General features: G+C 44.0%; 1 protein-coding gene across 3 annotated transcripts in view; it reads right to left on the bottom strand.

The window, feature by feature from the left end:
* nhsl2 (NHS-like 2) overlaps positions 1-13655 on the bottom strand; it is a 131253-nt gene that overhangs the window by 57297 nt on the left and 60301 nt on the right. The window contains exon 1 of one of the 3 annotated variants that reach the window (XM_071458940.1): positions 4744-5458. The exons of the other annotated variants lie outside the window; for them this stretch is intronic. Within the exon in view, the coding sequence (XP_071315041.1) occupies positions 4744-4768 (25 nt within the window). The 5' untranslated portion in view covers positions 4769-5458. Of the gene's footprint in view, positions 1-4743; positions 5459-13655 lie in introns of those variants that run through there. 3 annotated transcript variants of the gene reach the window in all.

Genomic DNA, 13655 nt, shown 5'->3' with positions numbered 1-13655 from the left:
AATAAAACTTTAAAAAGACAACAAGACAGAGAGAGAGAGAGAGAGAGAGAGACTGAGGAATCGGACAACAGCAGCTTGAGGTAAATCCCGTTTCCCACTGAGCCTGTTTCTCCTAAATGCAACCAGACGTATCAAGGGAACACACAACACCTCAGCAGCCCGACGAGCCATACGTGTTGAGTGTGTCTTTGCTGCTTTAACGCGACGATACACGGTGTCGCTTTAAGATTTTATGCTGAACAACACTTGTGGTGCTTTAAATATTTCATGCTGAAAACTGTAGCAACCGGCAGCGAGGACTAGTCACAGCACTTTAACAGGAAGAGACACGATGTGCTTTTATTTTGGCCTTCCGCCATGCAACAAACTGTAATCTTGCTACTGCTGCAATATTTAATTTCCACAAAACACTCGTATTTCAATCCTCCACTCGGAGGTGTGAGTACAGCTACAGCTTGTTTTTCTTTCTCAGAACAATGGTGGAAGTGTTTACACTGTGAGCACTTTTGTGTTTAGTCTGAGTTTTTGACTTTTGATAAACTTCCCACCAGGTCAGAGGTGGGTTGATTTTTGTGTTTCCAGCCACGACAAACAGCTGGATGACAGATGTGGTCACCTATAACCCCTCTGTGACAAGAGAGAGCGACAACAAGGAAACTCTTAACAAACGATGATGCTGACAGGTGTCAGTGCTGCAGAGAGTAGGCGTCGCTGTTAAATTGTTGCTTTTATATCAAATTAAAGTATATTATTTCATATTTTTGGACATTTTCTTAATTTAGGCACCATAAAGCAAAGAGAGCAAAGAGGTGATGATAACGACCGGCTAGATCCCCCGACACAAAAGGAACTTACAGAAACTTTAAAGCTGCACCAATCCAAATTTTTAAATTAACAATGGATCATATTTAATGTGTCATTTGAAGGGGGTTGTTGAAAGGGGTAAATTAAAAAAAATTATCACCCAACTCTGCAGTTTCCCCTCAGCTCCTTGGAGCATTTTAGCATCTTGTAGCATTGTTTTGGTATGTGAGCCCACAACTTTGCTGCTATTGTTTACGTTCACATTCTCATAAAGTATTACTGTTTCCGGCCACAGCAGGCAGATGTTTTTAGTCTGATACAACCTCCTGTTCAGCACCAACCAACCACCTGTTGAACAAAGTGGAGCATTTAGCAGCTAAAGAGCCACACATGCTCCTCAGGGGTTGGTGAAGACCAAAGCAGAGATACAACGATAGAGATTATTGGACTTAGATTCATCAGGTGGATCAGAAACATGACTCTAAATGAATCTTAATGTTGCTCTAAATAGTGTAAATATGCAACTATTTGCTAACACATTTTCCATATACATGTTTTGAGGTGATAATATATCACTGTGTTTGCAACTTGTTCCTCTATCCACAGGTGACCAGAAATGCATCAATGCAACTTTAAAGACTTGATAATGTTTTTCTAACTTATAGATGTTTTAAGGAAACCTTCATATTTATGGAAACACTTAAATTTTTCTGGTACACCATACACTGATGTCACAGAGTGATATTTCTGGCACATTTATCAATTAAATTAATTGCTAATATCAAATTGTGTTGCTTCTGGAGCTCCAGATCCAGAGCCGTACTTCCTGTCTGGCCCTTTGACAGTTGGCATCTATCAGAATGGACTACAATCCCCAGAGGAACCTTATCACCGACTGCCAGGCCTTCAGATTTGTTTTGGCACCACTTCCTGTAGTTCCAGCCTGCTTTGATAGAGGTAACCTTGTCTGACAGCAAACTACAAGCCCCACTGGCACCAGACGTCCGATACGAGCTCCCACTGTGACTCACATCCCACAACACTGGTCATAAAGAATGTGTTTTCTCTTCATCCTGCCTCTCACTAAGGCCTATTCCCACACTTTGTCAGTGCTGGTACTGTCGGTGGGTTGATGCTGCACAGACCACCTCCCACGACACTAACTGGCTAACATGCACAGACCGCTCTGGCTCTGGAGGGCCGCGCTCTCCCGGTCAGATTACCTCCAGGAGCCATTGTCTCTGAGGAGAATTTAACAGGAAACAGCACGCTATCTATTTCCTGTTCTCTTCCTCCTCACCGGACAGACAGGTCTAATGAACCCAGAGAGCACAGACGAAACCCGGTGCTCCGCAGTGATCTGGGACCAGGCTCGCCGTTTCCCCAGCTCCAGTCCTAATGCTAAGCTAGGCTAATCACAGCCGGCTCCAGCTTCATATTTAGCGTGCAGACATGAGAGTGGTTTTGATGTCCTAACTCACAGTGTTCAAGCAAATGCCTGACACAGAATGAGAAGATGTGGTTGGTGTAAGCAACACACACACACACACACACACACACACACACACACACACACACACACACACACACACACTGATATGCAGCCAAAATGCTCCGGGGAAAGTCACTCTCAGGTCAAAGCCATCATTTAAATCCTCATTTAATTTAGATTCACCAAGCCACACACACACACGGAGTGCAGTATGTAAACATTACAAGCAAGTCTTCAGTTTGAGGAGAAAGGGGGGTGTGGGTGGAGGGGGGATGGGACTTTCTACCTGCAACAGAAAACGTATTACACCTGCCTCTGTTCCACCTTGTTATCTGTGAACAAATCACCCTCTCTGTCTGTCTATTGTTTCGTCTTCCTCCTCCTCTCTCCATCTTCGTCCCTCCACTCGATCACTCTTTCACGTGCTGAGCCTCCGTCGTGCACATGCAGCAGGAACAGAAACTAAATCAAAACCATGATTGTTAACGTTTCCTGCCAACTCACATCCACAGGTGTCAAACAGGATCAGTGAGGTCAGCAGTCTGCAGAAGCTCTGCTTCGCCAAAATACGTCCTCGTCCACAAATTATTAAAACACACACGATGATATTAAATAAAAAAAACCTGCTGAAGTTTTACTTAAAGTTTTTAACCAAGCAACCAGCAAATCAGGTAAGTAACATCCTGCCTCCTTCCCTCCAGCCACTCCTCCTCCTCCTCCTCCTTTTGTTCCACCTCTCTGCTCCCCGTCCGTCTCACCCCTCGGGCTCAGGCTTGTCATTCTATCCATCAACCGGGCCGAACCGACCATCGAGGCGCTGCTGCATTTAGCAGCTCATCTGCATAATAATTCGATGAGACTTGACTTGTTTCCATCTCCTTCCCATATTAAACTGGGCAGCGGAGAGAAAGCGAGACGGGGCGAGAGACATATGAGCAGAATGAGAGAGAGAGAGTGAGACAATGAGGTGCATGCATATGTGTGAGTGTGTTATCGTTGATGTATAAGTGTGTGAAATACTGTGTGTATGTGTGTTGTGAGCATGGGACTGTGTCATTTTTCCATACTGGAGTGTAAAATGGTGGAAAAGCAGAGCAGCTCAGCTGTGTGTGTGTGTGTGTGTATTGGATATTACAATAATTGCTCTATTGGAAACCATTGTAGCTGAGCACAAAAACCACAATGTGACCAAGCCAGAGTCAAAATGCACTTTCAGCAACATAGTCAAACCAATATGTATGTGTGTGTGTGTGTGTGTGTGTGTGTGTGTGTGTGTGTGTGTGTGTGTGTGTGAGTGAGAGAGTGAGAGAGAGAGAGGCAAAGTGCAAGAAACACACACCCACGAATGACCTCGTTTGACCTTAACAGCCATGTGTAAAGGTTTTTCGACGGGGGGAAACAGACATGGAAAGTGCAAAGTGTGTGGACTCCTCCACACACACACACACACACACAAAAGGCCCTTCAGAGGTAACGACACACACAAACACACGCTCACACACATGACCACACGCTCAGCTGCCTGCGTCTCATGCAAGCATGCTCGCCATGCAAACAAAACCACGACCGCATGTTTTATCGCCCGTCGTCGCTCCGTTTTTTGCAATTCCATCATTAAAAAGTGAAGCTGAGCTGCCGAATGTTTTTTTCACACCCACTGAACTTTATCTTAAATTCGAGTTTCAAGTTTCCAAAAAAAACAAATATATCGGTCAGAAACTTGGGGAAATGTGGATGAAATAATGCACAAGACATCTGGAATATTTCCATTTGATCAAACGGTGCAGCCACAGACATTTCAATCAGATTAAACATCATACTGCTTCAATGAAGGATTTTTCCAACCATAAAGCTACTTCAGGGAAAATAAAAATTAAAAAAAAATGCATATTAAAGGGTCAATTTAAGACTTTTAAAGATGTCCTCTGAAGTTTTCTTCCAAAACAAGGAGTGAAGTATGTCTTTGGTTTGTTATTTTCTGTGTATAAACTGCACATTTTCATGCTGCTCTGCAACATGGTGATGCTTTCCTGCTGTGAAGTCAGCCTGCCTCTCAAAACTGTGAGAAGTTTCACACCAGATCTTAACGCACACGTTCGCATTAACCACCAGATGCTCCTGCAACGTTCAAACACGGAATATTTAAGCGATATGTTGCTTCAAAATGCAAAAATAAATTAATTAATACAGAAGCCGTGTGTTTTTACATGTACAGCTGTGTATGAAAATATAGAAATGATGCAAATATGAGCAAGTTAAATGGTTACATTACCCTCGCTAATGTCAAGTGTAGCATTCCTGAGCTTTTCTTATCCTGAGAAGAAGCTTCCCTCCTTGTTTCAGTACCACTCGGCTCCCTGCTCCGACTTCTCCTAACCCTGATCCCCTCCACAGGAATCCCCCGTTTCCACTCCGCAGAAAATGTAAGTTTTCCCCGTGTCTCTTACCTGGCCTGGCCCAGAAAACCTCCATGTCTTGGTTCCTAAACTCTGCCCGGCACAGAAACTATCACACACATGGAAAACTCGCAGGGAAAAGCGGAGAGGGAAAGAAGGAGGAGGAGAAGAAGAAGGAGGAGGAGGAGGAGAAGAGGCCAGCTGCCTCCAGAGGTAAACCCAGTGACTCATTCAGGCTGTGGCTACGAGCACAGTGTCAGCGGGCAAATATGAGAGAGTGGGGGGAAAGATATGGAGGGAGAGAAGGCAAGAAAGGAAGAAGGAAAGAAGGAAAGTGTTTTCTCTCGTGGTGTTAGAGCAGAGAAAGGGAGGAAACTGATGGTGCCGGCTGCTGTGACTTCCCTCTCCTTTTTTTTTCTCTCTTCCTCTCCCCTCCTAACACTTCCCCTCCTCCTTCCCTCTGTAAAGGAATCTACAAAGGTTTGAAGAGGTCAAACGCCCCCGGGGGGGGGGGGGGGGGGTCAATGCACCTAAGAAGTGATGAGAGTTCATAATTCTGCACAATTTATTATCAGTGCCAATCAATAGAATTGATCCTCACTTAAACTGAACCCAGTGTTGCAGTCGTGATGATCTATAAACGGAAACTTGCACCACAGTTTACTGCCATAACACACAATGCTGTTCAGATAAGCTTTCAACTTTCTTCTATAGTAGATAGTGTTTGCCTTCGTTGTCATGGCGACTGGAAGTTAAGTAAGATGTCATTCACAGGGCCAGAAAACGTAGGTAAGTGGACCGTGAGTTAAGGTATTTTGTCAGACTACTAAACTAATTCCCAGGTGAAGATTAAACCTTCAGTTCATTTCAGTTACATGAAAACTATAATCACTGACTCATTACTCATTAAAAACGTTGGCCTACTTAATTACTAATTACTCAGCAGTCATTACATGACTTCGGTTATTCAGCTAAGTCAAAGGTGTCTTTAAACAACTCCGGACCCCCACCCCACCCACCCACCCACCCACATGTTGAAACTCTTGTATTTAACACATGCAGATACAGGTGCACAGGTCCACAGTTTGGAGGGACCAATCAGCAGCGAGCTGAGCCTCGGTGGGAACAGTCTACCAACTGTTAGCCCTGTTCAAACCTCTGCCCTGCGGCTCACGTCCCTCCGTTGATTTATTCAGTGCAAGGCGAAGACGAGTCTTTGCGCTGGGGAAAACTTTCACAGACACAGAAAGGTGTGGACGAACAGAAATAACAACACATGTCGGTTTCTTTTCTTACTGGAGCAACAGCTTCTCTGTTCTCGTGGGGCTGTAAACATCACTCTGCAAAATTTTTATTGCAAAACTAAATAACACTTACTTGACTTTGACTTCTCTTGGACTTGACTTTGGCAGTCTTGACTTGAGCCATCATATAATGTAAGAAGACTGACATTCGATTTCATTATTATTTCATAATTATTCTCAATTAGGACCCACATATTAGCTTATCATTCACACAGTACTGAAATCCTAAACGTATCCGGACCACGGAATAATATCTGGATCATTTTCGGAATTCTTTCTGTCCCTTTCCTCCACTCCATCATGCCTATTGTCAGTGCCGCCCGGCTCCTTTCCTTCCTCTCCTCAACAGCTACTTCCTGAAAGCTCTGGAGGTGACACACGGGACCGGCGGCCCTCACATGTGGTGTTTATGCATCGTTACTGTATGTGAACGTGTGCGAGTGTAGGTGCCTTTGTGAATAAGGTATGTTAGGGTTGATTTGCTTCCAATTCAAATATAAGTTTACAATGTAATTAAGCCAATTATGAACGATCCCTCAACCTTGATGTGTTGCTTTAACATTAGAAAATTGCTCTGTAGTTTTCAAACTGAGAAAATAACTGAAAGGAAGAAACAAAGAGCCAATTTCCAAAATGTAGTTAAAGTTCGAAAAATGTCACTGAAATCATGAACTTTTGTGTGGCTCACCTCCAGAGGTTTGGGGCGCCAAGGGGGAAAAAGGGGGAAAAAGGGGGCCCCAGTGGCCCCTTATAGTGGCACATTTTGCAATGACAGCTATAAACCCCCTTAAACCTCCCATAAAGACAGTGCACTGCTGTGCCCCAAAACCCTCAAGTGAGGTTGCTGATGATGTACGCTGTAGCTCGCATCTACTCATTGTTTGCATGTGAGGCATTCAGGGAACATCTGTAAATTGCAGCGTCTATCGATAGCCTGCACAATAGGTGTGTCGGAGACATTGTATTAGAGGATCCCCCAGTGGTCTGCACGTGGGGGTGGGGGGATGGGGTATCTGGGCTTGCAGCAGTAAACACTGATCTGAGCTTACACATGTTCGACAGGCTCAAAGACAAGACTCTGCTGTACTGCGTGATAATGTACTGTATGTGCTTGTGGGAGTGTATCTGCACATAGCTGATGGTTGTGATGAAGTAAGAGGACAAGAGGTCAAAGGGTACTAGAGGTGCTATGCTATCCATGCCCCAAGCTATGAATTAGTTTGTGGATTATGTCCCCGAAAATGAACCTGGCCAAGTGAAGAGTTATGGATCGTTCTGGTTGCTATTGAGGTTAAGATTTTAAAATAGAGACAGCAGATAAAATTAATTCACTGTGAAACTAACGAGTTTGCCTCCTAGTACAAGCCGCTAATTACTTCTCCATCTGACACTGAGGCACACACAGTTTACACACTGCTTCACAGCAACACCAGCAAACAAACCACCCACTGTGACTGAAAATAAAAAATGTTGCAGGTAAGATTAACCTCACACCGAGCTGAAAAGCAGCATTTTCGCTCCACCGTACCTGGTGGAAAGTTTCAAGCCTGATGCACCTGTAACCACGCCCACTAGTGATGTCACAGAGTACAGACTGTACAATTCTACATCACTGTAGCGACTGAGTAGGTTTGCAGACAGGTATGAGCGTCTCTGGTGCGAGCCGTTCTGCAAGCACGCAACATAACGAAAGGAATGTATACGATGGAAGCTACACAGTACACTCAGTGAGAGTGAAAAAAAAAAAGAGGAGACACGGGAAGAATTAAGGCAACAAAGTCGATGACAAGTGTTATTAATAGCTGATGTCTGGGAGCCGCAGTAGCTTAAGTGTTGGGGAAGCTGGCCTGGGACTGTGAGGGGGCTGACTTCGCAGATCTCCACTACTGAGAGCGCGGATGATTAATGCTCTCTACACCTTTAAATACAACGACTGAGGTTCCTCTCAGCAAGACACTAAACTCCTTGGCAGTGCCAGCGAAGCTGCTTGGTCACAATTAAGACTGTGGCTGCACTGAGTAGCTCCTGCGAAACTGGATTTAAAGCAAAGAGAGGCTGTGCTGCAAGTTTTCCTGGGACAGACTGAGGTTAAAAAAAATGTCTCACCTGGTTTAATGCATTTTTGAGACAACACAGAAATGCTGAAGGCATTAAACTGCTGGCACAAGTGTTGCTATGCAACCAAAATAAGGTAATGCATTACAAGCTTACAGTAATGTGATTACAGATATTACAGCTGTGAGCTGGAGAAGTTCAAACAAAGAGAGGAAATGTGGGATTTCTGATTAGCTTTTAGAAGGTCCAGTTTCTGACACGAAGCCAAACATTTGTTTGCAGTGACAGGAATTGTGTTGCTGAGTCGATCTGCTTGTAACCCTCTGAGCTTTATGTACTGTGACTCAGCAACATTGACCAGTGGTTTCTCTCAACTTTCTCCTTTATCGCAGGCACAAGCTGCTCTGCAAACAGATTCCCAGTGACTGAGCCGGGGCTGGTTCAGAGTCATGAAAGAAAGAGAAAGAAGATGAAACGTAGCTTATGTAGGTTTAGAACAGTCTGTCGTGAGGGTATTGAAGGTTTAACACACACACACACACACACACACACACACACACACACACACACACACACAACTCTGACAAACAAAAGTTTACACCTTTTATTCTGCAAGACAATCTTTGAATTAACACCACTGTTATGATTTCTGAAGCTTAAAAATGCAAAAACATAAAACCAAAAAAACAATGTCCTTCAACATTTTCTAAAGCTGAACGAGGCACCGTTCATTTCTGCTGCAGGAGTTGTTCTCACATCTAAGACCAATTGAATTCCAAGCACATTGTGTATTTAACCATGCATGTTAAAATGCAACTGAACGCGTCAGTTTCATCCTAAAGTAGCATCTGCTCCTGATTATCTCCATCCTCCTCAGTAGCAACACATCATTAATTTTAATGTGCTAGAAGGGAGATAAAAGCTAATAACAGCCTGTAATACAACAGTGTGTGCATTTTAGAGGCGATAAGTGAGCTGCAGTCAGGACAACTTGAGTCTGAGTCCAAGATCAAGTTAAGACAAAATGAAAAATAAAAATTTATTAGTGTATTCTTCACAGTGGTGAAAAATTACATTTATTAAGAGCCTTTATTTAAGTAAAAGAGCCAATAACAGTGTAAAAATTCTGCATTACTCCAAAAGTGTATTTAAGTAAAAGTAAAGAAGTATTATCAGCAAAATATACTTAAAGTATACAAAGTAAAAATACTCGTTCTGCAGAAAAATGTCCACTGTTAGTGATTTTTATTCTAATCACTACTTTTACTGTAGAAGCTCCTTAAGCTAGAGCTAGTTTTAAAGGTCCCATATATAAAGGTAGATGTCCATGTGTTTGTGATTATAAAGCAGGTCTAGGTTCTATATTAATACTGTGAAAGTATCAAAGCCTCAGTCTACAGAGAAATGCACACAGCCTGTATTCAGAAACTGAGCCTTAAAACCAGCCGTCAGCACTTCTGGAACTTTGTGATGTCACAACAAAGCAGTCACTGCTATCAGTCATGCAATAAAACAACAGAAAAGTGTAAAATATGGGACCTTTAACTACTTTATACAACACATTCAGCTCGACTAAAATGAAAATGTTTGGTGGGAACAGGCTGGAAAACAAAGTGTAGATGACAGATCTCCGGTGTATTGTTGGGGATTTCATGACAGTATAGTTTGAAACTGGTGAGTGGCTGTTGTCACTTTATTTGTCATCAGTTTCTAATTGAGACGCAGCTTTCGCAGGAGAACGTATCAGGTACGGCGACACGTGACACGCCCACCATGCCACTAACAGATCAGTAAGCGACACACACACACACACACACACACACTGATAATGAATGGACCAAACCAGTGAATGCATCCATACACACACACACACAAACACCCACACACACACGTGCTTGTTGGTCACTGGCAGAGTGCCGACCGGCATTCAATTGACCTGCTTTAACACCTGTACGGTTGCCATGGCAACAGCAGCCTCACACACTCCCAGGCACTGTTTTCAAGTCTCCTCCCATTCCTCCTCCTCTTCTTCTTCTTCTTCTTCTTCTCTCCTCTCTTGTGCTTTCTTTGTCTCTCATTCAGCATCTCCAATCTCTGTCTCTCTCTCTCTCTCTCTCTCTCTCCGTTTTTCTCTCGCTCTACATCTCGTGTCTCTCGCTTCTTCTTCTTCTTCCTCGTCTCGTATCTCGCCTCACGTCTCTAAATCGCTTTCTCTAAACCCTCCTCCTCGCCTCCATCCAATTATCTCTACACACACCCCTCTTTTCTTACCCTCCCTCTCTTCCTCTCTCTCTCTCTCTCTCTCTCTCTCTCTCTCTCTTGCTGCAGGCTGCTGCCTGTGCTGAAAATGACATCATCGATATGAAAATATATGAATGAACACGTTTAGTGTGTGTGTGTGTGTGTGTATGGTCGGTCATGCCTTTTAGCATGAGCAGGTGAATGAAAACAGAGCAAATAACGACAGAACAAATAATTTTGTCTTTTCAAGCAGGAAAACTGGAACAAAGGATGAGTGTTATCTGGTGATCACTAGGACGATGGTTGCATAGCAGCAGCAGCAGAAGCAGAAGAAACAGCTGCATCATATAGAAAACCTGCAGCTAGTGTGTGTGTGTGTGTGTGTGTGTGTGTGTTTGAGTTGCAAAAGGAAAAGCGCTTTGGCAACAGCTGAAAATGAACGTGTGAGATGAGGGAAAAGAAAAGTGAAAATGAGGTTGGAACATACGGAGAGAGGAGGGAGGGTGGAAGAGGGTGAGTAAAAGGCGGGGGGGGGGAATGATGGACAGATGAGGGAAGAGAGAATGAAAGATGAAGTAGGAGATAAAGATGAAGGTAAGATTGGCAGGATGAGACTAGATGGTCACTGTGTCACGCTGGGATATTATGGAGACTTAAATTCCTACTGTGATGATAAACTGCACATTTACACCTGAAAAATCACAGCCTCTCGTCTGTATGTGCGGAGGGAGACAAACTTCAGTGAACAGAAATGTCAACAACCACTGCGTCTGAGGCTTCTTGTTTTATAGGTGGTGCAAAGCTATGAGAGAGAAGTAAAAGAAACAATATTTACATGGTGTTAGACTCAGAATCAGTCGTCTTCTACTGTGAAACACAGGATAAAACAACACATGAATCCCAGGATTCATTTTCATCCCAGACACCACACGTCTGTCAATTTGTACCATTTCCAGACTAATATCATGTAGTTTTATCCCGATTTATGCACAAGAGGAACAGCAGGACAACGGAGATGGAGAGAAAATAAAAAGACTGACGACAAACAGGAACCAGAATTATCGCCTTGGCGCTGTGCAGCTCCACCGACCAGCCCAGTCGCAGGAAACATGGTCACAATCTGTTCTTCCTGAGTTACAGCACTGAATAATGGCCAGAGGTGTTTTTACAGAACATTATGACGTCACAGCGAAGTTGACCTTTGACCATTTGGATATGTCATCACTTCATTTTATCCATAGAGACATTTGATTTAAATTGTGTCATATTTTGTGTATGAATTCTTGAGTTATGGCCAACAACGAGTTTTACGAGGTAACAGTGACCTTGACTTTTGACCTTTGACCTCCAAACTGTGATCAGTTAATCCCTGAGTCCAAGTGAATGTTTTTGCCAAATCTGAAGAAGTGTCCTCAAGGTGTTACTGAGATATTGCGTTCACAAGGCCAAACCCGTTTTTTGTGATATCACCGTGACCCTGACCTTTGACATTTGACGACCAAAGTCTAAAAAATAAAATAGATAAAACGAAACAATGAGATGAAAAGTAGGTCGACTGAACAATCAGACGATCAAACTGATACAAAGAGGAAGCACAGACAGTTAAAATCGACTCTTTTAACAACCAATTTGCAAACGGTTAATTCTCAATTCTTCTATTTGTACATTTGTTACGAAAAAACTAAAAGATTTCAATTTGTATTCAGAAGAAGAAGAAGAAGAAAGCAAAACCCCAACAGAAAACAGACGCAATAACAAACATATGTCGCATTTAAAACAACTTCAAGGGTCTTCCTTTGCTCCAACAAGCCCTCCGAGCTAAGCAACAGTCGGCCGTTTGTCGTTACTCTGCACAGAGAGACGTGTGAGTGATGTGTCCGATCTGACGTCTCTCTCAGCTGGGAGACGCTGATTGTCCCTGTCTTCCAAAGTCCCTATGAAACACATGACTGTCCTCTGAGCTGCTCTCGGGTAAAAGAAATAAAACTTCTTCTTCACAAAACGATCCTCACTCAATGTCCACTTTCGACCGATCATACTTTCAGTTTCGTCCGCGGGCACCCTCAGGACTTTACCTTGGCTCTTTGTTGACCTTGGAAACAGGAGTTTGACAAAACAAGCCAAGCTCAAGATCCACTTACTAGCTTCCTCTGGAGCTTTAAAACACATCACACAGTCTTCATTATACTTGGTTAAGTTCCTGGGGCGACTGCAGCCATGGTTTAAAGAAACTTCGTACCAGCCATCCACCCTGACCTCCTCTCAACAAGGTTTTGCTGCATCATAACAACATCACAATTCTTCCATCTTTGCTTCTCAGGGGCAGTGACTGTCATCCACCAGGGCCACATGAGGCCCGCGCAGGTAAACGTCATTTCAGGTGATGACAACAGAGTCTCCTACGCTCATGAAAAACGCTCTTCCCTCATTTCCCCCATTAAGCATCAGTTACACTTCTTGTCCCTGACCGCATCGTCACGGCATCAGTAATAACAGTAAATTGCAGGCTCTGCTTTCTAACGCAGCGCCTGGCGACAGTAACGTGTCCGTCGCTGTTGTCCGAAGCTGATAAATGTGTTTCGGATGCTGATTAAAGTCAAGGTCAAACGTATCTGGAAGCGTCTTGTGCTGATTATTGCACCGCGGCAGGTGAGTGCAGGCTGCTCGGCTGTCGGGTTGTGTTAAAGCTTACGGACGTACCTCACTACGTGCACATCCCCTGGGAAAACCATGTGTGTGTCTGTGTGTGTGTGTGTGTCTGTGTGTGTGTGTGTGTCTCTGTGTCTGTGTGTGTGTGTGTGCAGTGTGTGTGGCAGGGAAAAAATAGTGAGCATATGGGCATGTTTACTCTTGGCTGGCACTGTGTGCACTGTGCAGTTCTGCAGCATGACACAAACACTGTGCATGTGTGTTTTTAAACACATCATCCTCCTCTTCCTCCGCCCTCCCACCCCCCAGTCCGTCATCATGCCTGCCTGTCCATCGTTCGTCTCCAGTTTTCCAAAAATCACTCATCTGCCTATTTTTACATTTCCTTTGATTTTCTCTATTCCTTTCCTCTTCCCCACACTCATCCTCCTCTCTTTCTGCTCCATCCTCTTCCTCTCCTCTCCCTCTCCTCCTCCTTTATCGTCCGACGAGGAAGCGAGTAAGAGGGGCAGATTTACAAGGGCTGTCATCTCCGCTTCTCTCTCGTTTCCCTTCCTCTCTCTCTCTCTCTCTCACACACACACAATCTCTACCTCTCTCGCTCTCTCACTCATCCTTGGAGATAATTAAGGAGCCCACTAGTAATCCCATCCAGTCGTGCAGGACGAGGCAGTGCAGCCGAGCAATTACGCACACACTCCAACACACACGAGC

This window comes from Trachinotus anak, unplaced genomic scaffold (assembly GCF_046630095.1).
Source record: "Trachinotus anak isolate AG129_WGS33_773 ecotype Australia unplaced genomic scaffold, CSIRO_AGI_Tana_v1 ptg000023l, whole genome shotgun sequence".
Classification (NCBI taxonomy): Eukaryota; Metazoa; Chordata; class Actinopteri; order Carangiformes; family Carangidae; genus Trachinotus; species Trachinotus anak.
This window is presented reverse-complemented; position numbering and strand designations above follow the sequence as displayed.